General features: G+C 43.2%; 1 protein-coding gene across 3 annotated transcripts; it reads left to right on the forward strand.

The window, feature by feature from the left end:
* Positions 1 to 291: 291 nt before the first annotated feature.
* LOC146981409 (transducin-like enhancer protein 1) lies at positions 292 to 21506 on the forward strand. Of its 3 annotated transcripts, none has more exons than XM_085786569.1 (20): positions 292 to 824; positions 1166 to 1266; positions 2360 to 2423; positions 3274 to 3318; positions 7192 to 7254; positions 7829 to 7933; positions 10560 to 10773; positions 11032 to 11048; positions 13399 to 13512; positions 13783 to 13836; positions 14091 to 14240; positions 14438 to 14576; positions 14976 to 15175; positions 16619 to 16695; positions 16880 to 17129; positions 17575 to 17822; positions 18118 to 18265; positions 18410 to 18560; positions 18928 to 19004; positions 19200 to 21506. In XM_085786569.1, exons 1-20 carry the CDS (start codon positions 801 to 803, stop codon positions 19305 to 19307), a joined length of 2349 nt encoding a protein of 782 aa, XP_085642695.1. In that variant the 5' UTR covers positions 292 to 800; the 3' UTR covers positions 19308 to 21506. The 3 variants fall into 3 exon arrangements, with proteins under 3 accessions (XP_085642695.1, XP_085642696.1, XP_085642697.1); XM_085786570.1 differs by having other exon boundaries at positions 666 to 824; positions 10563 to 10773; XM_085786571.1 differs by having other exon boundaries at positions 666 to 824; positions 7829 to 7903; positions 10563 to 10773.
* Positions 21507 to 21815: the final 309 nt, after the last annotated feature.

Consider the following 21815-nt stretch of genomic DNA (forward strand, 5'->3'; position numbering starts at 1 on the left):
AACCTTTTCTGGATGCAGGGTTGCGTCCAAAAACTCAGCGTGGAAGTAAATATTTCAGTTTTTTTTTGTTGACTGTTCAACCGCCAACTAGCGACCGCGGCGAGTCAAGTGGGAACTCTTCACTGCAATTAACTTGTGTGGATTTGTCTGTGATGCGCCGCCGGACAGCCGGCAGTGTGCGGCTGTCTGCTGACGGTCTACCGGCCTGAATTACTCGCTTATTTGTTTGTCCGGTCGTCGCTCTCTCTCTCTCTCTCTCTCTCTCGCTTCCTCTCGCTCTCTGTACTCGGAATACACCGGACCCTATACTGAAGAAGAAGAAGGGGGGAAAAAACCTCGGAGTGGTTGAGGTGGCTCCAGCCTTTTCATTTCTCACCTGGTTCGCACGCACCTCCTCCTCCTCCTCCTCCTCCTCTTCGTTTAGTTGCCTTCAGCTAATGAGCCGTTTCCCGTGTTTTTCCGGTTGATTTACGGCCGCGCCGCCGGTGGAGCGGAGGAGAGAAACAACGACCGAAGAGAGACAGCGAGAGACAGTGGGGAGCAGGGATTCACATTAGACGGTCGGTGAACTCGGACGGAGTGAAGAAGGAGGAGGGAGGAAGAGGAGGAGGAGGAGGAGAGGGGGGTCGATCGGTTTTTGTTTGAAATTGGTCCAGATAATAATAATAATAACAACAACAACACCAACACAAACGGCGGATGGATCCGTCTTCTTGATCGGGAGCACCCCCACATCCTCGTGTCACCCCCCTTGTGGATCCCTTTGAAACGGAAACTGGTGTATCCTCCCGGAGATAGCAATGTTTCCCCAGGGGCGACACCCGGTAAGACCCTTCCTCCTTACCTGTAAAACCCGGGTGTTCATAACCCGGGAGGTAACTTAACACAGCCTCTTTGTCTTACCCACGCCTCTAGTTGTCTTTTAGTTTGAGCAGACAGCAGGCTCCAGGGTGTTAATTGGGCTCTGCAGCTGCCCAGAGCAGCAGTTTGCTGTTGATAATGTTTGTTTAATAATGGCTAATAATTAAAAGTTGTTGACATTACAAGATGTGAGAGCCTGGAGAGGACCAAATGCATATTGCAGGCCACATAATGAGGCGCTATGATGTTAACAGTCCTCTGGTGTGTGTGTGTGTGTGTGTGTGTGTGTGTGTGTGTGTGTCAGACGCCCCACCAGGCTCCAGGCCAGCCCTTCAAGTTCACCATCCCAGAGTCACTGGACCGCATCAAGGAGGAGTTCCAGTTTCTTCAGGCTCAGTACCACAGGTGTGTAATACAAACATGCACATTCATATGGAAGGCTCACTCTGTCTTTATGGGCGGCAAGATTGCCAATTTTCTCGTTGTCATCTACCCTCCAACACTAAACCTCACCCTAACCACAGTCATCCCTCTTACCATAATGAACAAAACCCCAACTCTGGCCTCATACTAACCCATAAACCTGGATTAGGTTCACATACACACAAAAGTGCGTGCACACATGCAAGCAGACCCCAGGCATCAGTGTTAGCGCTTACACTGCGGTAGGTCTAAGTCTTGGTGATGGGTGAGAGCCAGAGGGTGGCTTGTGGGCTCAGGGTTTCATAAATCACTCCTTATTTTCCCCTGTGTGTGTGTGTGTGTATGCTTGTGTGTTGGGAAAGAGACTGCCTGAGTATGTGTGCACTTGTGTTTTTCTTTGCTTTGTGTGTACCTTCACTTATTTGTGTTGTCAGGGAGGGTTTGCCACAACAGGTGAAGGCTGCTGACCTACAAACAGACTGTTTTGTTTCTAATTCACATCCTGATTTACACACACACACAAAGAGCAGGGTTAAACCAAACATCCGACAGGCGACACACACTGACACAAGCCGGCATAAGTTGACAGGAAGAATCGTTATCTTCACTTTAGTTTTCTCTTGAAAACTCTACACAATATTTATGTTAATCTTTGGTTTGGTAGGTTTTTAAAATCAGCAAAAAGCACAAAAGGATTTGGAGAAGAATGAAACCCACTTAAAGTCTACCAAATCTTCATACTTCAATCTAGTTCATTTTGTATAGCAGGAAAACAGCTGGAAGATCTACAAATTAAACATCCTCACTGTTTACACTTGGTCTGACTAGCTGTTTCAGGAAAAAAAATAGAGAGGGTCCAACTTTTGTTTATGTCTGTAACACTTGCTTATATTCACTGATCAGAAATGAAAGGTGTTTACAGTGTAAAACTTAGGTCAAAGCATCCAAATATCTATTGTGTATCCAAATATCTATTGTGTAAACTCTCAGTCAGTTGGATCCTGAGGGGCTGGATTATACTGATGGACGTCACTTGGGTTGAACAAGATCAAACTCAAATTGTTGTGTTTTTCAGTCTCAAACTGGAGTGCGAGAAGCTGGCCAGTGAAAAGACGGAGATGCAGAGACACTATGTCATGGTGAGGTCCTTGCACCCATTCATTTGCCCCACATGATCACACATCACACACTGCAGTTCACCTTATCTGAAAGGAAATGCTGTGTCCTTAACAGCTCCATAGGTTCTGGAGCTCACTGTGAATTTTCTTTTCATCAATTCAAACGCTGATAAATGAAATATCTAAATTAATTAAGAAAATGGTCATAATGAAGAATGAAACTGCGTCCTGACGTCACACCTGCTTTTAATGCAGTTTCATCACTCGGACATGTGGATGAAGATTAGACAGTTTCAACTTGTCAGTAGACTAGACATATTGTTCAATATTTTAGCAACATTTTCAATTGGTTGAATGGACCAGGTTCTGCATTTGTTTGTCCTTTCTACAGTAACACACCTTGAAACCTGAATCTGAAAATGAATCGTCAAAAACACCAAAGTGTATTTGGCACATAATGAATGAACAAGAGCACAATGATAAGGTGCTGCAGAGTCAAAAGAAAAGTGACAGAACACACTTTTCCAGGTTGATAACAGTCTTAAAGTGTCAAGCCATTTTGAAGTGAGGTCTAAAAGGCTGAGTGTGTGCCTTTAGGGTTTTGGACTGCTTCAAAGAGAAACAAAGAATTGACAGACAACAATTAAATTGTTTGCACAGATCCTCAGCTCATAGACTATGGTGATGATGGTCTGTTTTTTTAAAAGTAGTTTGATTGCTCCGTGAGAATGACTTGGCATGGTATTCCAAAAAGATCTGCACGCCACATTCACCAAAGAAAACACCCTTGCACATACTTTCTTAGTTCTGTAAAGTTGTTTTATTCTGAAAGTACGTGATAATTGAACTATCTGACCTTCTCTCTCCTCAGTACTATGAGATGTCTTATGGCCTCAACATTGAAATGCACAAACAGGTATGGATGCTTATCTGTCTGCCTCATGTCCGTTGTCTGCACACACACACTCCTTATGGCTAGGATTTTGATGTATTTGGTGTGTGCGCCCGTTGACGTGTCCTTGTGTGTGTGTGTACAAATGCATTTGGGTGTTCATTCATTTGTGTGTGTTTTACTGTATCTGTGTGCATGCGTGTGTGTGTGTAGATGTGTGTTTATTTGTGATCGATGGGCCTCTGTCTCCATTTCCCCAGTTAGGGCCGGCCGGCTGAGCCCAGAGGCAGGATGAATGGCTCTGTAGATTGATTGGTGCTGTCTAGGAGAGCGGCCTGCTTTATTACATTAGAGGGGCAGGGCTGGGGAGGGCAGAGGAATCGATCACGGTGAAGCCAGGGGAGGAGAGACCATGGAGCTCTTCATTTTAGAAGCAGGGGAGCAAAAACACACCAATACACACATACAGTAAGGCAAATAGATACACAAGTGTGGGAACTCGAAACACTTTTACCTGTTGTAACTTGCACACTCCAACAGAAAGGAAACAACCGTATTGTACAACCATAAGGATTGTTTGCAAACACAAATACAGGAAAAGGTTTGATAAATAGACAATAATGTACACACAAACACAGACAGGCAAACATACTCACATGGTTAAGTATGTAAACACACGGAGGAAGAAAACTCTCTCACTCTCATTCACACAGACACACAGGTTTCCCCACAGGAGTGTCGCAGGGCTCAGAGCGTTTACCAGTAATTACCACAGCTATCGACCAGTCAGACCAGAGGAAATTGGAGGTGGATTGGCCTGGCTGCTTCACTGAAGAGTGGGGATGTGTCTCTGACTCCTTCACACTCCCTTCCTTTAGGCTTTTTTTTCTCATGATCTCCTTCTCCTCTTCTGTCTCCTTTTAATACCCCAAATTCTCTCCTTTTTCTTTCTCCACTCTCCGTTTACAATTATGGGATCTCCTCTTTCTGCAGCTACACCCCCCCCCCCACTCTTGTTTCTCTTTTCTTGGCTCCTCTTTCGTTATATGCCCATTTGAAGCTACTGTTCTTTCATTGTGAGGGAGCTGCATCTCTTTCCTATTGTCCCCGTACACACAAACACTTACACACACACTAACACACACACTAAAGCTCCAGGGGAGGTCATTAGCTTGGGGCTGCAGTTGTCAGAGCAACAAGCTTCAGCGTGCGGGGGGTACGGGGGATACAGACTAACAACCCACCTCCTGCTGAGGAAGTACGGGTGTGTGTTTGCATGTAGTGAGACAATAATGCTCCAATTATATGTGTAATAGGAAGCCGGTTTTCTGTAAGCACATTGTGTGGGTATATGCGCATATTCTCTCTGTATCTTCAACTTTTGTTTACCTACTCTCAATTATATCAAGTGGATTGTGCACCAATTCCCCAATGTTACTTCTCAGGAGCTCAGATGAAACATTTCCTACGGCGGCTAGGATAAATGAGTTGTTGAGTTGTTGCGTGCTACCTCAACTTTATTTGTTTAAAATGCACTTGTCTCACTTGGGGATTACAACCTCATCTGTTTAATCTTTGTTGGTTTTGTCAGTTAGTTTAGTTGGATTAGTTGAGCTGCCCTGATAGTAGTTGGTTAAACTGTTCGCAGAAACCCAATTAGTTGGTCCTTTATACAAGGCTAATAATAGGTTTACAAATCAGCTCTTTATTTATAGCTTTCTAGGCATAGTGGAAGTTGGACAGAGAGATTGATTTGCTGCATGCGGATGTCAGCATCTCATGAGGGTACAGAAGGTCTCTCAAGCTAATCTGTTGTGCAGATGCTAAAGTTATGGGTACATCAGGTGCAGTGTTGAGGAGACGATGTCAATGCTGATCAGTTTTAAGCATTGCAGAAGATGGTTTATGTTATTTTAGTCTCACACAGTATGTAAAAGTTCCACAAGACTGATGTGTTTGGTTTTGTTGTCCTGTCCTGCACTGGCACAATAGACAAGCTGGCAGCCAGACACACAGTGGCTGTCTGAGCCACAGACACCAGAGGACAAATCACAGTAGAACGGTGTAAGGTGATCGGTGACGCATACACTCCAATCGAGCGATCGTGTAGGCTACTTAGAATGAAAATCAGCTGTTTGGCTGCAGATCAATAAGGGCATCTGTAGTTACTGCTATTTTTACTTCTACTTCTGGGTAATGTGCTGTACAATTTGAACCTTGCCAAGAACTTTTTCTTTTTATAAGCTTCAGCTGTACATTAAGCTAGATTCCATGTGAAGCAGTAACTTGTTTGGTTTGAGACTCCTAGACTAGTACTTTATTTAGCTCATCCAAGTCCATAATTGGCTGAAGTGTGCAGGGTCAGTTGTTGTTGGCGAGCTGGTAGGTGTCCAGTGGTGTCCAGTGAGAGAAAGTATGCTCCAGTTAAAGTAATGCCAGCTTTTCTGGAGTGATCAAATCCATTAAATAAAGCACTGAGCCAGGGTTATGGCTCTAGAGATGGTAGTGTCCGTTGGTATCTCACTTTGATTCAGACTGAAACTGACTCTCTCCTACTACTGCATGGATTTAGATGAAATTTATACAGATATTCATCGTCCCTAGAGGATGAACCATATTCTGCGACTTTTCCTCTAATGACACAGTGAGTTTGACATTTGTAGTTTTGAGTTAAATGTCTTAAATGATTTGATGGATTGTCAGACATTCCTGTCCTCTGAATTGTTCCGCTTTACGTCAAAACATTAATTTGTCCAGTACTACAGTTTGTATCCAAACATTTTCCTTCTTGTCATCTTCAGTTATAGTTTAGCCAAGTAGCAAATGTTGATGTCCTTAATTGCTTTATTATGATGGTTTCCCATTTGGCTGAAAAGACCGTTGTGTTTAAGTCCAATCTCACTGAGCTCCTAACCTGCATTTAGGCACTTGACTTTTCAATAACAATGGATTTGCAGCAACGTCTACAAATCTTTTGCACGGTCTTTTCAAAATTTGTGTATGTATGTCTCATAAAGCCTTTGTAACGTAAAGTGTCTCAGACAGTGGACAGAGGCAAAATGTAACATTAAACATTTATTTCAGGCCAGTCAAATCCCCATAAATTATTGCTTTGAGATACAACATGTCTTTTTAGTTTCATTGCTGTGGCCCTTGCTTGTTGGGCCTTGTTGGCTGAGTTTTTAAAAAGCAATAAGTGTCATTAGTTCCCATCCCATAATAATGAAAACCATCCAACTTTTCCTGGGATTTCACATGATAACAACATTTTCCCTTTGAAGCCTTCACGTTCAGTGTGTGTCGATGTATCTATTTATATGGGCTGTGTGTCTGATGAGCCATTACTACGTTTCATGGCTCCTCCAATTCCCTCTTCACCCTGGCCTTCTTTGTATCAATTTGATTGGATGATATGTAATATGAGTTCCCTTATCTGATTTAATGCCACTGTGGGGGTATCTGGTTTCAGCCAATTGTAGCCAACTCCGGGGGTTTGGGGGGCAGGCGGATGTGTTGGCATGGATACCGGGTGAGAGCAAATGAAGTTAGTAGCTGATGAGATTATGTTGAAGTGCTGATGGGAAGAGGGACAAGAGCACAGAGAATAGAGAGAGAGCAAAAGAAATACAACAAGCAGGAGAGAAACTCGAGCTCACTCGTGATTAGGAGAGGAAAATCTCATCGTACTATGTGTGAGGTAGTGACGTTGACAATCAGGTACAGACTCGATTTGTGCGTAGAGAGACGTAGATGAGTTATGTGTGTGTCTGTCTGTGTGTGTTTGCTTGTATTACTTTATTGGTGTTAGTGAACATCTGTCTTTTCTAAATGAATGTAATTATGCTATTAACAATTTGTCAATTTGTCTCTGTCTCTGTGCGTCTCTCCCTTCATCAGACTGAGATCGCCAAGAGACTGAACACCATCTGTGCACAAGTCATTCCCTTCCTCTCACAGGAGGTAAGTATGTGTGAATTGAGCTACAGACTAGGGATGCCACGAGACCATATTCTTTGATACTGAATTGTTTTTCTACAGTACCACAGGTACCAAATGTACGGTAAATGTCATATAGGTGCATAAGATGCAATTCTTTTGGGACATAACACTATGAGCATTTTAATTTTGGATAGAGAACGGGAGCAGGCAGACTGGTGAAAGAAGATATTTTGCATTTGATGTGGGTTAGTTGGGACAAGTCATGGACAACCGAAAGCCAGTATGAAAATGGTGTCACAGAGCATTTTAATAGGAAGAAACACCTCAAATCTATCCAAGTAGGTAGGTCAAAGACGGACATTTGAATCTCTTAACAGAATTCAGGGTGATGAGTTTTAGCTGTTAAATTCATATTAACAACATCTTTTCGAAATGTTGATGACCTGAGATGTTGAAGTTATTGTTTGTTAATGACAACTGGTACTAACTACCAAATTCCTGGTATTGTGATATCCCTATTCCTTACTACAGACTGCTTTTTTATGCTGCTTGCTTTAGTTATTTATCAATCCTTGTATGTGTCTATGTTTCGCAGCATCAGCAGCAGGTGGTTCAAGCTGTGGAGCGAGCCAAACAAGTGACCATGGCAGAGCTCAATGCCGTCATCGGGGTACGTGGACTGCCAGGTCTTCCCCCTACCGTGTGTATTCTTCTACTTCCTCTTTACATACATTATATTGACTGTCTCTGAATATCTGTTCATTACATTTCATTCCACTCATAAAAACAGATAGATAACATTGTATATTTTGATTTGTGAATAGTGTGATATTGATCTCTGCTGTTTGACTCCCACAACAGATTTTTTTTTGTGTGCAGCCATCAGTTTTTCTAGTCATGTAGAATGTGAAAAAGCACAGGACGCCTCTTACACTGTTTCACTGCACTAGTATAGCAACTAAGATAGTTTATATGTGAGTATATGCCAATGCTATACTTTCCATAACCCCACGCATCAAATGAGGATGTTACTAGGTCCAGTGTTCACTAAATTCCTTCAGAATCACTGCCAAAGCTTTATAGTAGTATTGTGAGGATTGCAGAGTCACGTGTAAGGCAGGTTTCATGTGAAATAGGTGCTAGGCAGACAGTTTTTCTCTTCATGGACTGTGAGCAGCAAAAATGGATGAATTGATAGATTGATATAAATGACCTTTTTTGCAGTGAGTAGAGAAGAAAGGATATGATCTGGTTAGATTTTAGGATGATGAATGGGACATGACCAGCTATTCTTGAATTGGAGAAGGATTGATACAGTGAGCATAAAAAGATGCTGCACAAAAATATATTTGCAGTTCAGCAACGATGTGCAGTTGAAAAAAAGACACTGAGTCGACCTGTTGATTGTGACTGTTTTGGGTGGGAACCCTAAAACATTGGTGTGTGTTTCAGGGAAAATAGGGAACGGTGGTGGGATCTTCATGGCTTTAGCTAAGCTTATGCTACTGGGCTCAGAGGATACTTTGGTTATATGAGACGTGGATTTGTTAGTTGGTGTGTGTGATGGGAGAGAGGTGGATTTGGCAGTTGCTGTTTGAGTCTTAATTGCAGGATTTCAGTGTTTGTAAAAAAAAAAAAAAAAAGGGGGGGGTCACGGCGTTGCCCTTACACTCCCCTCTTCCCCTCTCCTCCGACTCCCACGCCAGCCTGTCATTCACCCCGTTTGTGAGTTAAATGAGTGTAATGAAGCATGTTGCCCTTACCTCTATACACAACCACACACACACACACACACACACACACACCAGCTCACACTAACATCCCATGACAAACCCGGCCCCCCCTTGCCTCCACCAATGCTTCCCCTCCATTTACTCCCATCAGGGGTCCTGTCTGTGTATCCGTGTGTGTGTGTGTGTGTGTGTGTGTGTGTGTGTTTTTGCATCTGTTTGTGTGTGTGTGTGCATCTGTGTGTAGCAGAGCATACATTTCTGTTATCCCCAGAAAACAACAGTCGATGGGGGTGGGGGTGGGTGTGTGTCTTCCTTGTTTATCTAGACTCTGTGTATGCATGTTAGTGTGATCAAGTGTGACATGTGGGTGTGTTTATGTTTGATTGCTTGGCAGGCGAGCCAACTCAGGAAATTGAGTGTGTGTGTGTGCGTGTGTGTGTGTGTGTGTGTGTGTGCGTGCAGCAGGCAGGCATGGGGGCTGAGGCTAAAAGACTATTTTGTTGTGCTGCTTTCATTCATTGGGGCAGGAGGACGCAGAGTGAAGGATGGATAGAAAGGAAAAGAGAAGGCGGGGGCTGAGGAGAGGGGGAGTGGGTTAGTCAATTAGGTGAGATAAAAGTCGGTTTGACCTTCACCACTCCTTCCACCCCTGCCGAGTCACCCCCTGTGCCCCCCCTCCCCCTCCCTCTTCTCCTCTCCTCCTCTTCTCCCTCTCCTTCCTCCTCCCCTCCCCGCGGCGAATCAGTGAGCTTGGATTCCCGCGGCTACTGTCTGAGGAGGCAATAATGATGTTTTGGAACACAAAGGCATTTCACGCTCAGACGAGCGCCTGATTTGGTGTGAAAGAGAGAGCAGGGCTGCCAGCCAAACTCTCTCTCCCTCTCTCTCTCCCTCTCTCCTCCCCTCTCTCTACTCAGCCGCCTCACACCCTCACAAGACCTGACAGTGCAGGCAGCAGCTGGGGCTCTCGGCTCTCTCCCCCTGCTTCTCTGTCATTCCTCCTTTTGCTCCCCCCTCCTCTCCCACCACATCCTCGGGCTCTGGGCTGTGATCCCAGCTGTCAGTATTGTTCAGTGTTTGACCTCAGAGGGAGGAGGAGGGAGTGTGTGTGTGTGTGTGTGTGTGTGTGTGTGTGTGCTGGCAGTGTGTAGGGGGAGAGGATGTGTTCACTGCCTTGTAGACTCCAGCAGCTTGTTGAGATGGTGTAAACCCAGACACTGAAGAAACTGCCCCATCTGTTGAAGACTTCAATAGGCCCAGAAATCTATATTGATTAGGTTAATGAGTACTACTGATTTTTTTACCTATTGATGGTTCCAGTTTCATTCACTGACACTTGAGGTTTTGGAGTCACGTGTCAGTGTTTTGCACATTTTGTCTACATCCAACAAGCTCAACATCTACCAGTATCACAAACTAAATTAGTTATAAATGCTGTAAAAACCCAGTGATGTTTTTTTGGTGACAAATCTAAATTGTATCATGTGTTCCAGTTTATTGCCAGGAATAGACTAAGAACTCAGCTTTGTGTCGTAGCACCTCTGAATAAAGAAACTTCTTCTTTCTCTATCTGTTTTCTTCTCTTTCCCAAAGCAGCAGCATCTATCCCATAACCACGGCGGTGCCCCCGTGCCCCTCACTCCTCACCCTGCTGGTCTCCACCCCTCTCAGCTGGGAGGTTCGGCCGGCCTCCTGGCTCTCTCAGGAGCACTTGGTGCTGTTCCTCCCCATCTGGTGGGAAAAGATGGAGGTGATAAAAAACCCCACCTGTCGGGACCAGACGCACACGGACCCGACCACCTGAGAGGTGAACAGACACACACTCATCATTATAATGTTACCCTAAATGATTTGAATTAGTTTATGAATAAATGAATTGTCGTGTTCAACTGTGAATCGTATCTTTAGTTTCAACTTCCTCTAAAGTTAAGGTTCTAGTTATAATGAAATACATACAATTTAACATTTTAAATTCATTCTTCTTCCCTTCTCTTTGTTTCTCTTTCTTTCCCTGCTGAACACTCATCCTTGTGTCCATCATCACATCCACCAATTTCCACAAAAGACCGAGAGCCTGGAACTGTAAGTACTTTGTCTCTCTCTTATTGTATTTATAAAATGATGTACATGTGATCATGAAGGAAAAACAGCAAAGGCAAAAAGTATACAGACAAGTTTGTCTTGGGCTAACCATTTACTTTCTCACATGTAGTAATTTCCTGAAATTACAGTATCTAAAAGGCACATTTATTCTAAGCAACATGAAAATTTAGGCTTGAAATTCATAACCTTACGTAAGCTGCACCTATTGCTGAGGCAGGATCATTTTACCGTTTAGATAGATATGCATTAATTATCCATTTTTGCTGCCATAGTGACACAGCTTCCCCCTTTGGGATCAATGAAGTTCATCTCACCATGTTACTATGTATATGAAAGCACCTTGCAGTTTTTATTACCACTATTTGAAACCCAAATAGCTTTTCATTCTTGATGGTGTATTTTTGACTGTCAGTTTTAAAGTGGTGTGTGTGTGTGTGTGTGTGTGTGTGTGTGTGTGTGTGTGTGTGTGTGTGTGTGTGTGTGTGTGTGTGTGTGTGTGTGTGTGTGTGTGTGTGTGTGTTCATGTGAGTTTGGGGATCTCTTGGGGAGAGCTTTGGCCTGCCTGTTTAGTTCTGCTCTAGATCTGCTCTGAACTGTTGGGTTTCCTTTCTCCTCCAAATGAGCTTTTTAGCATGGTCACACACACACACACACATGCACACGCGCGCACACACACACACACACACACACACACACACACACACACACACACACACACACACACACACACACACACACACACACTCCTCCAGCCTAGCCTGCATTGTTGTGCCTATTTAACACCTCAGTGAGCAGATTACCCCCTTCTACCCCCCCCTCACCCTCACCCCCCTCACCCCCCCACCGCCCCTGATCCCGCGCTTAAAGACTCTCATTGTGTTTAATATCACCACCACTGAGTGGGGAGGGCTTGGGAAAGGGTGGGGGGTGAGGGAGCAGCAGTCATATGACACTGAGCTTGTGTGTGTGTGTGTGTGTGAGAGAGAGAGAGAGAGAGAGAGAGAGAGAGTATGCTAAAAGCGAACAGAGGAGGGATGGAGGGAGGGGGGGGGGGTTGCTTATGTTTTGCGGGTCAGTGCTCCTGTGCTCGGCTCACTAAAACCTTTCAGTAAAAAGGGGAGGAGGTGGGAGGGAGGGAGGAAGAGGGGAGGGCGTGAAGGAAGGGGCCTTTGGCAGAATACAGATTTTCACCCCCCCCCCCCAAACCACCTTCCCCCTCCCTCCCCCCTCATGCCTCTCTTTCCCTCCCTCATCTCTTGTCACCCTTTCTTCTCCTCCACACTCTCACACCCTCCCTCCATGCTCTCTGTCCTCTAATCTCACCCCCTCCCTTTCCCCCTTTTTTTCTCACCCTCCTCCCATGCTCCTCCCCTCTCAGCAATTCCTCCTTCATTTACCCTTCCCCACCCCCCCCCCCCCCCCCCCACCCTCAAAGCCCACTCCCTCCCTCGCTAGATGTGTGCACGCGCATGTGTGTTTGTGTATGTTGTATGCACATTTCATTGACAGGCAGAGACTATAATGGACTCAACATGAAGCTTTAATCCATTAACAATAGGATCCGTTGGTCAGGGGGCCAGAGGGGGGCAGCGCTGGTGTGTGTCTGTGTGTGTGTGTGTGTGTGTCAGTGAGAGAGTGTGTAGTCTTGGGACACAGAGGGGCACATGAGTGTTATGCAAGTAACACACGCACACACACACACACACACGGTCTGTTACACACTTGATGATACACATAGGCTTTCACAGTCAATTACACACACACACACACACACACACACACACACACACACACACACACACACACAGAAGCCGGTGCAGCTTGTCAGAGCCAGGAGAGGGAGCACTGATAGATTTTGAGAGCCACTTAATGTAATCATCAACTTCACAGGCGTGTGTTTGTGTGTGGCTGTGACTGGCATTGGTCAAGTGAGAAAAGAGGTTGCTGTTAGTGCTGAAGTGTTAGTGCTACTTAATTCATGCCTCTGTGAACTATTAACCTATTTGCAAGTAAGAGTCTGTTTTTCTAACCTGCTCTACACATAACTGAATGGCTTTTATAATTAGCGGTAGATGGATCAGAGGACCCGGTGAACTCATGCAGAATGCACACACAACAAAGCACAGCTGGACTGTAAATGGAAAAATTGTCTTACCTCTGCAAATCTATTTTCTTCTTTTCTTTTTGTCTTTGTCCTCCCAACTCTCCTCTTTCTTGTTTTCTATTTTCTTCCTACACTACCTATCTCCTTTCTTAAATCTCTCCTCCCTCTGTGCTCCTTTTCCACTGTGTTCTGTCCTTCTCCTCCTCCTCTACACTTCATCTGCAGAGTAACTCAATGCTGCCAGAAAGTCTCAGGAACTCAGATAAGCGACGCAATGGACCTGAGTTTTCAAATGACACAAAGAAACGCAAGGCAGAAGACAAGGACTCAAGCCACTATGTAAGAAGTGATTCTGTTGTCTCTCTGTGTGTGTTGTTTGTGAGTGAAGAAACATACATTTTAAATATTTGTTTAGATTCATTACTGTATATTCAAGGTTAAGAGGGATTTTTCACTTGACTTGACTATTCACTCGTAAGTTCACTGTAACAGTCTAGTTTTTGGCTCCTAACAGACCTTGGGAATTTGTCAAAGAAAATAACTAGATGGGAGTGAAGTGAAAGAATACATAATGCTGACCTAACTTCTGTCAAACTTGTGTCTTTACAGGATAGCGATGGGGAGAAAAGTGATGACAATTTAGTGGTGGATGTGTCAAATGAGGTCAGTATGTGTTTTTTTGTGATAATTGTTTGTTAAACTATTGGGATTGTTTCCAGTGGGAGGGAAGTATATATTGAAATGACGGGCGTAACAGTTGTGTCTGTGTGGGATGGCGCTCTATGACTTCACTGCAATTATATATTCACAGTTGTCAATAGGACTGAAATATTTTCTACCCTGGAAAATACCAACAAGATTTTTGGTGTAGGGATTTTGTTCTCGGGTAGTTCACTGAATCCTTTTCCCTTCACCAGGATCCAGCCTCTCCTCGTGGCACACCTCTCCCCTCTCCTAGGGAGAATGGCCTGGATAAAGCACGCCTTCTTAAGAAAGACCCCTGTAGTCCGGCCTCTACTGCATCATCAGCTAGCTCTTCCTCTCTCAAGTCCAAAGAGATGGCAATGGTAGGGATGGATAGATATAACATTGTTTACATTTTCTGCATACTGGTGGATCAATTGATTGATGGCGAGTACATACGTATGTCAGCAGTTTCAGTTTTTTCAGACATATCTCTGAAGCCTCTCTCTCTCTCTCTCTCTCTCTCTCTCTCTCTCTCTCTCTCTCTCTCTCTCTCTCTCTCTCTCTCTCTCTCCGGCAGCGAGATAAGGCTGGCACACCGGGGCTAAAGTCAAGCACACCCACACCGAGAGGCGACTCCACACCTGGTCCGAGCTCCACACCTGGAATTCGGCCCAGTCTGTCCAAGCCACCCTCCATGGAGATACCACATCCACCTAGTAAGCCCAGTATAAACATTTGTAACGGATCATTGCGAAGATTGGTTGAGTATTCAGGTGTGTTTTTTAAAAGAAAATGTTATTTTTCTCCAGGAAAATTCTGAATTAAAGGTCAAAACGTTCTGGATAAATCATGCAGGACTTGTTTTCCTGTTTCCAATTGAACTGTTGTTCTAAGGTTTAAATACCAATGCTTCATGGCTCACCTGAAGTTTGGAAAAATCTCATGCATGTGCACAGCTGCTTTAAAGGGATGATAAATCCAATCATAGTTTCAATCAGAAACATCTGTTAACTTCTCATGGGTTTTGTTTTTAAATTTGAGGGATGTTGAACTTACATGCCCTTTCTTTTTTTGCCGCATTTTAATGCATCTGTGTTCCTCCCTCTCATCCTCAGCTGCAGGTTTGCGGACACCTCTTGCTGTACCAGGTCCGTACCCGGGTGCATTTGGCATGTTGCCCCATGCAGCAGGGATGAACGGGGAGCTGGCGGGTGCGGCTGGGGCCGCGGCTTATGCTGCTGGACTACACAACATGTCACCTCAGATGAGTGTTGCTGCGGCAGCTGCTGTGGCTGCGTATGGCCGTTCACCCATGGTGAGTGGAAGAGGGTGACTGATGTTTGTGACATTTTATATGTGTGCGCAAAATATCAAAGCAGCATAAGCAGTTAATTCTTCATAACATTGACATTTCCACATTTTACTGCAATACTTACACTGAGTTACATATTGAACAGTGGTAATGAGCCTGTCTTTACCCCAGTTATACCCCCTAATGCCCGTAAGCCTTGACTGGACAGCCCAGTGATGGGCTGGTGTCAGAAACAGGTTTTTTTTTTATCCTATTCTATTTTGTCAAACTACTCAAGCTGTGTGAAGTTGCATGGAAATGTGAGTGAATTTCAAGTCATGCCTTCTACCTCTGCTGCCTTCATGGGAGTATTATCAACCGTGGTTTCCTCTTTGCCGTTCTCCCCGAAGCACCCGGGCAACAGTTGTATGCACAGTGCTCACAACTCAGCCATGAATCCCTATAACCTGCTCCAGGCAGATTTACAGTTGTACTATGTTCTTCCCATTTTTTTATGACCTTGTGCTTCTTTGAGGAAAAAATCCAGTGTGTTGGAGATGTTACAGCCGTCCCCCGAGTCGTACATTTCAGTAGCTTTGCAGCAGCTTGATTAATTTTTTTGTTTTCATAATGTCTCTTTTGCCAAGAAAGTGACTAACGGCTGCACCAGTTGCAGTAAGTTTACCTTCCAGACATTAAAATCAAAGTCAGTTGTCATACCATGATTAAACACGGGTGACCTCTAAAAACAGTTGGCTGACGCAATGAATTTTATGAAGCCAATTACATGTTAACCAGTAATCATATTTTATTTTCGATTTATTCATAAAATATTTGCTTTTACAGTTTGACTTGTATATAAAGTTTTTTTTCCTATTGAACAGCGTTGAAAATCAGAATGACATCCTCTGTAATCCAGTGTTTAAAAATAAAGAAACGTTAAGAAGTTGAGGGTTGTGACTGCTTTTCATAAGCATTGTATATTTTATATTAAAAGTGTGGAAAGTGTCAATAGTTATACAGCTGTATTGCTCTTGTCTATGAGATAGTATTTATACAGTGGGTGTGCTGGTGTGCATTACATTCAGCCACCTCATCACTCTTGGCTGTATTTGCATAGTGTTCATTACACTGTTTAAATAGGTTTAGTAGAATCACAGCTGTGTCTGTGTCTGGGCAACACTTGATAGAAACTCAGGTTGTGTACTCACCAGCTGTGTGTGTGTGTGTGTGTGTGTTGGATTGAGGGGCACAAGTACTGACAGCTCTACCTCTGCGTGTTTGCCGACTCTTATACTTGTCATTCAGATGGGGAGGGTGTGTGTGCTCAAGGGTGTCTGTTTGCTCTGTGCTCATGAGTGTTTGTGTTCTGTTCCACAGGTTAGTATTGACCTGTGCGCATATTGCCAATGCCCATGGGCATGTGTTTGCACTGTGATCATAAAATGTCTGTGTTCTCTCCTCAAGGTTGGTTTTGATCCTCATCCTCATATGCGAGTTCCTGGAATGCCTCCCAGTCTGACAGGAATTCCCGGCGGCAAACCGTAAGTGTGTTTGTGGCTGCTTGTATGTTTGAGGAGTGACTGCTCACGTTGCCCTTTCAGTGTCCTAGAAAAACCTTGTCTTTGAAAGAACGCATTTTTTTCTTCTTTGACTTCCCACCTCTTTCTTTATATCCTCTGTCCACCTCCTTTTCCATCTGAATCTCATCCTCCTTTGTATCACCAGGGCTTATTCTTTTCACGTGGCCGCTGACGGACAGATGCAGCCGGTACCATTCCCCCCAGATGCTCTGGTAGGCCCAGGGATCCCACGCCACGCCCGTCAGATCAACACACTGAACCACGGAGAGGTGGTGTGCGCTGTTACTATCAGTAATCCCACCCGACATGTTTACACAGGAGGGAAGGGATGCGTCAAGGTCTGGGACATTAGTCACCCAGGAAACAAGAGCCCTGTATCGCAGCTCGACTGTCTGGTGAGTGTGGTGCAGGGATTTGTGGGGTGATTTATAAGATGATACAATATCCTGTTGTGTGCAACATATTGGTCAAATATGAATAACTTAAAGGAGATAAAAAGAGAAAATGGAGCATGTGTAAAGGTATAGTCAGTATGTAGTAACCTTATCTTTTGACAATTTAGATTTTTTTTTGTCCCGTTGTTGAAACTGGCTTGTTTTCAGTTTTCTTTCTTACCTGGTGAATCCTTGTTCCCTGCTACACAACCAATAAGCAGAATATATTTACACCTTCATGTTCCTAACATTTGAATAATTACTAAGTAATGATTGTTAACTGTTGATGCAAAATGGAGAATAGACACATTTTTGTAAACATGCCTTTAGAGAAATACAGCTGTGTGTGTGTGTGTGTGTGTGTATGCAAAACACTAATATAAACCTTTTGTGCTTACCATACCAGAACCGAGATAACTACATCCGCTCCTGTCGCCTCCTCCCTGATGGGCGAACTCTGATAGTGGGAGGTGAGGCGAGCACGTTGTCAATCTGGGATTTGGCCACGCCCACTCCCAGGATCAAGGCAGAGTTAACATCGTCAGCACCAGCATGCTACGCTCTGGCCATCAGTCCAGACTCGAAGGTCTGCTTCTCCTGCTGTAGTGATGGAAACATCGCAGTCTGGGACCTACACAACCAGACACTTGTTAGGTAAGGCAGAGTTTGTGTGTGTACTCTTTATTGAAGAGTGAGCTTGATGTGTGACTCAGCTGAATTTTAAGGGCATCAGTATCTGAGTATAAACGTTCCTTAATCTGGTTTAACTTAATGATTAAAGGAGGCAAAAACACTTCTACAAGAGTGGCTGCAGATAGGAAATACTGTAAGCTCTTCACATTTGGTTGTCTGCGGTGCATACCAGCCGCCTGGGCAACCTGATTCCTGGTGTCTTTGTTTAAACATTTCTCTCTTTATTTAACTCAGAATGTATGTGTGTATCCTGCAGGCAGTTCCAGGGCCACACAGATGGAGCCAGCTGTATTGACATCTCCAACGATGGCACCAAGCTGTGGACCGGAGGCCTCGATAACACTGTCCGCTCCTGGGATCTGAGAGAGGGACGGCAGCTGCAGCAGCACGACTTTACATCACAGGTGCACGCTCATATCAGCAAACAAACCTTCATCAACTAACCCTTTGTGTCTTTGTGTTTGAAGTAGAATCTCTCAGTAAGGCCAAAGCTCAAATTGCTCAGTGCTAATACAACTGAAGTAATATTTTCTGTCTCTCCTGCCCAGATCTTCTCTCTTGGCTACTGTCCGACAGGAGAGTGGCTCGCTGTGGGAATGGAAAGCAGCAATGTTGAGGTCCTTCATGTTACCAAGCCTGACAAATACCAGCTTCACCTACATGAGAGCTGTGTACTCTCCCTGCAGTTCGCCTATTGTGGTGAGAACCTGGCTCTGTTGATCTTGGTTGATAACGTTTCATCGTTTGACTCCTTTGTAACTATTAGTTAAAATGTGTTTTGATTGTGCACTGTATTGGATAGGACAGTATTGGAGACACAGTAGCAACAGTGACATTAAGATATGGGTGTGTGGATGTTACAGTTATGTTGAAGGTGGCTTAACCAAGATTCATATGTCAGGACACCTTTGTGGTTTCACTTATGGTATATTTTACCTCTCTAAGTGGTTTATTGTTTATTTGTGTATCATATTCTGTAAAATATTTTCCACTGTTGAACCATATCTTGTTGATTTTGTCATTGATTACCGTTCTCCTGATGTGTTTCTGTTCTGTGTTTGCCCAGGTAAATGGTTTGTGAGCACGGGAAAGGATAATTTACTGAATGCATGGAGAACACCGTATGGAGCCAGCATATTCCAGGTTGGAGCAACAGATCACCACTAGATTTCATACAGTGAAATATGCCTCGTGTTGTTGTCAAACATGTTATGATGGCCACTGATTATCATTAACCATTCAGCAATACTTATGTGAATGAGAATACAAGGTATTATTACAATTTGTAACAGCATTTAAACGTTTATATTCTGTATTCTGTATTTTTTTTCTCTTCAGTCTAAAGAATCATCGTCGGTGCTAAGCTGTGACATATCTGTGGACGACAAGTACATCGTCACCGGTTCAGGGGACAAGAAGGCCACTGTGTACGAGGTCATCTACTAGAAAATCAAGAAAACAAGGACGTCTGTTTTTTCCTCCACATACACTGATAATGTTTCCAGGAATTTTCACACGGAGCCAGATTTTGCAGTGACCTTGATGGCACACGATTTCTGTTACACTTGCAGAGGAGATACAAGAAAGGAGGCAAACTTTTTACTGCACATATGTCTTGTGCTTGTATACTCGACTCCATATCAAATGGGAGCTATCAACTGGAGAGTCTGGATGTTTATGGAAGGAGAGGAACTATTTGGATGTTTTTTTGGCCACTGCTTCCTGCCATGCTACTACATTGGGATCAGTTAAAGGGACCAGAAAACGACTGTACTGAAGGGGGCTCTGCATTGTTTCGACTGGAACCAGCTCTACTGGAAAACACTGTACTCAACATCAGATATTAAAACACTCGATATACTAAGATGGACACGGGGCCAGATCCTAGAATGAACACTCAGACCAGAGGACCAGAGGGTTGAATGTGTATCACTTTGGAGACAGTGGAGGAGAAGCAACAGCAGATGAACATTTTATAGACTATGAGTGCAGAACATGTTTTGCATTTTGTTCTAGACAGATTATGCTCAGAGCCTGTTTATCTCTCAGCTGTGACCCTTTGACTTTAAAAGGTCAACTAACTGTTCGGATACGCCTACACTGTCTGAAAAGTACCTTTCTCTGTCTTAACACTAGTCCAATTCTCACTAACTGCACTAGTGGTAGCTGTCCACCTACACACTTAGAGACACACAATTCTTAGAAAACATGCATACAGTACTTTCATGCTACTGCTCACTTCTGTGATGGGTTTCTGATAAGGTACGCTACTTTTTCTGATTTCACACCCATTTCCACGGCCGCCAAAAATAATTCCTGTGATATATGGATACAAATTAACTTTTCAAACCAAATCAAGCCAAAAGCACTGAAAACAGAAGAATATGCTCTAAGTGTTGTTACAGAACAGAAAAGAGGTGGCTTGTTTTTTTTTTTCTTTCTTTATTGCATACGATGCTGGTTGAAAATTGGAAACCTGAGAGAAAAAAGTTTCAGAGAATGAACCTTTCAAATTCTTTTGGTTCTTCCTTTTTCTACTGTCTTTTTGAGCAGATTATTGCCCCCACTGAACTCCAAAGATTGTTAAATCTTCATAATAATGACAGAGATTTGGAAGGAGAAAGGAGAGACAGGAACATAAATCTTTTTTCTGCTACTTGTTTTGCTCATTTGTCAGCCCTTACACTCTGTCCTTGAGCATCAATGTTTGTCATCAACTGCACAAGCTGATGGGGTTTCACACTACTGAATTAACGTCTCAGAGACTCAGTATTGATTATTGGTCATCTGAATATAGTTTCAGGTTTAGAGATTGCTTTTTCAATATGGTCTTGTTGAAGTCTAGACATGGCCCTGCTATTGATTTTAATGCAGATCATTTGTTTGTGGTCTCCTTTACAATACGCTCACTGGTTGAGGTCACGTTGATTAAAAATAATGGTCTTTTCCATTAATTTGAAATTAAATAGCCATTTGGTTACTGTCTTAACTATTGTAAATTCACCTTGACCCTGCCTTTATCAATCTTTGAAACACATGATGTCTTACTGTATGGATGTTTATCCACGCTTTGTAAACAGGAACCAACTCAGACTATCTTAACATGTGATTTAATCTTGTATTTATTGGAAATCCTATGTGAACAACAGAAAAATCCTCAGAAACATTCATGAAACAAATTACATTTTTGCTTTATATTGTTACTTGTTTCAAGCTTTTGTTCAAATTTGCTACACTGTCTAAATGCCTTTTTGTTTTCTCCACTTAAAAAAAAAAAAGATGTTAGGACTGCAAACAGGATTAAATTATTTGTCAAGACAGCCTTACTGAGGGAGGTTTTATGGGTACAGTAGAATTTCAGCTTCAGGAAGGAATCAGTCAGTGTCAGCCATTTAAAACTCATTCATTTCATGACATTGTGCTTAGTTTTTTTTTTAAATCTATTTTTGTCTGTTTGAATGTTTGTAAAAATGTATATATGTTTTTTTTTCTTACAGGACATGCTTTAGAAATAACAAACTTTTTTTGTACGTCTTTTACATGGAAAAGAAACGTCTAATCAGGAGAAATACTAAATGGTCTTAATGCTAGCTAATCTATAATGATGAAAATGTCTAGACAATAAATGTGCTTTTTGTAACAGAAGTGGTCTTTGAGTTTGTGGGTTGACACAAGAACATATCGATAAAGGTGTTGGAAGCTCCAAGTGTTGATCATCAGGAAACAAATAAAGCTTTGACGGGCGAGTCTCCCTGACTCATACAATCTGTGTATTACTGAAACTCTGAACAACAACTAGGTGGCCAGAGAGGATAATAATTCCCGTTGCTTTGAAATAAAATATGCTTGTTTCAGTATAATGCCATCATATATCTTGCGGATTCCTTTATAATAATTGATGTATTCAATTAATGAGTAAAAATCTGAGAAAAATGCAAACGGGTCACTTTGGGG

The sequence above is a fragment of the Trachurus japonicus genome, chromosome 9 (genome assembly GCF_045865225.1).
Source record: "Trachurus japonicus isolate A0001 chromosome 9, Traja_1.0".
Taxonomy (NCBI): domain Eukaryota; kingdom Metazoa; phylum Chordata; class Actinopteri; order Carangiformes; family Carangidae; genus Trachurus; species Trachurus japonicus.